At 31.8% G+C, this 1948-nt stretch overlaps 1 protein-coding gene across 1 annotated transcript; it reads right to left on the bottom strand.

Moving 5' to 3' along the window:
* Positions 1 to 44: 44 nt before the first annotated feature.
* Positions 45 to 1835, bottom strand: LOC109591928 (uncharacterized; the record flags this gene model as incomplete). The annotated part of the gene is made up of 6 exons (XM_020007527.1): positions 1730 to 1835; positions 1288 to 1446; positions 1034 to 1167; positions 699 to 989; positions 409 to 640; positions 45 to 310 (listed from the first exon to the last, which is right to left on the bottom strand). Coding segments are annotated over exons 1-6 (1143 nt in total), but the record flags the coding sequence as incomplete, so codon positions are not given.
* Positions 1836 to 1948: the final 113 nt, after the last annotated feature.

Genomic DNA, 1948 nt, shown 5'->3' with positions numbered 1-1948 from the left:
TTATATTTTAATTTTACTTGTAACATAAAAAAACTAATACATACTTGTGGAGTTATAGTTGATGTTGCGTTGAATGAGTCAGTAGCTATCACAGTAAAATTGAACTCCACTAAAGAAGACAGTGTTACATTAAGTGTCCATATTGATCCATCTTGATTAAATGTGTATGGAAGCTCTCCATCAAATTCAATAGTAACACTGATAGAGTCTCCAGGGTCTGTGATACGTAGTGTGTATAATGCTGTTTCTCCTACTGCTATCATAAAATTTTCACTAGCTTCAATGACTGGCGGAGTATTAGCAGTAGTGGCTGTGGAAAAAGATTATTATAATTAACAAAATGATTCAGATGAATACAAAGAATAAGTTTAGGCTTCATTCAAAATTGTGACAATTATTACAACTTACAAAGATCATCAATTCTGTAAACAACATTAGTCCAGTTAGATACAGCTCCTTTACAATCAATATTAACTACACTCCTATTCCTTGACAATTGGTGGTTTTCAAAAAAGGTACCATTTACACTGTAACCAACAGCAGCATTATAAAGAGTCCATCTGATGAGATTACACTGATATGTAAATATTGAATATGTTACGCTTCCTTGTACTGCTATAGTCACTTGAAAAAAGTTTGACTATGATTGCAAAATTGATGATACAATAAAAATGAATGTGCATTATAGTATTAGGTACCTCATGCTCCGAACAGATAGAATCATCATAAGAACATACATCATGCCAGTAAGCCCACAGCAACCAATCAGCTTCAAAGTTATCCTCTATAAAACTGGATAAAAAGGTATTGACTTGAGAGATAAGAGAAGATGATCCAGACACAATTTGATAGCGTAACTGTCTCGATCCTGACAAAATACTGTCATCCCAATATGGAGCCACAACAGCTAAATTATTATCAAGAGGGAAGTTCCTTGGAATATAGGCATTATAAACACTGCCAAAGCTGATCAATCCATGGCTGCTAATCTGTTAAAATTTAACTTGTAATAAATTGAACAGCTTAAACTCACATAAGCTATGTTATAGGAAATGCCTCCAAACTGAAGTGTAGCTGGTAGTGCAACATTAGCAGAACCATCAACAACATCAGTAAACACACTATAATTTGATGGATAAAGGAATGGAAGAAACACTTCCCCACGTTCTATTAAAAAATTAATTTTACTGTCTATTGTAAAAATCAAAATTTGGGATTACACTATCTACAGTATATACAAATATTATTGTATGACACATATAAGCTTTGATAACTAACATAACTGACCATTATTACAAACAATTCCATCTCCAGTGTATCCACTAGGACAAGGTGGGCAAGTGGCACCAGTTCCAGGTGCTGGTACATCAGTACATGTAGCATCATTGAAGCATGATACTTCAGTACAACCATCAAAATCATCCTCACAATAATTTCCTTCATATGCTATTATTTTTAAAAAAGATATGATTCAGTGCCAAATATTCAAAGACATTAAATTACATAAAATCATATGTTTTTCTAATTTAGTTTTCACAAATTTTTACTGATAGCATCTTCACTCTATTATATTGCTTTATTTATGCAAATCTTCAATAATTTGTGAATTATACACCCCTTAAAAATTTTGGACTAGTAGCACATTCATTGTGTATGCTACACTTATTTTATGTTTAATATTAATTTTATTAAAAATTATTAACAAAGTAATTGGTGTGGATTTATTTACCTTTCATACAGTCACACATTAGAATCAAAGGATTACTGGTATCATTTTCAATGCCTTCCATACTGCAATTACTTATATTAAGTGGACAGCCACAAATTATTAACTGCATGATTTATTATTGAATATACAAAAAAACAAAATATCATTGGCTTATGTTTGCTACCTGTATGTACATTACATACTTGTGGTGTTTTAGCTGATGTTGCATTGAGTGAGTCA

Source organism: Amphimedon queenslandica, unplaced genomic scaffold, assembly GCF_000090795.2.
Source record: "Amphimedon queenslandica unplaced genomic scaffold, v1.1 AMPQUscaffold_6814_Cont21231, whole genome shotgun sequence".
Classification (NCBI taxonomy): domain Eukaryota; kingdom Metazoa; phylum Porifera; class Demospongiae; order Haplosclerida; family Niphatidae; genus Amphimedon; species Amphimedon queenslandica.
The sequence above is the reverse complement of the archived record's forward strand: the minus strand, read 5'-3'. Positions and strand labels throughout refer to the sequence as shown.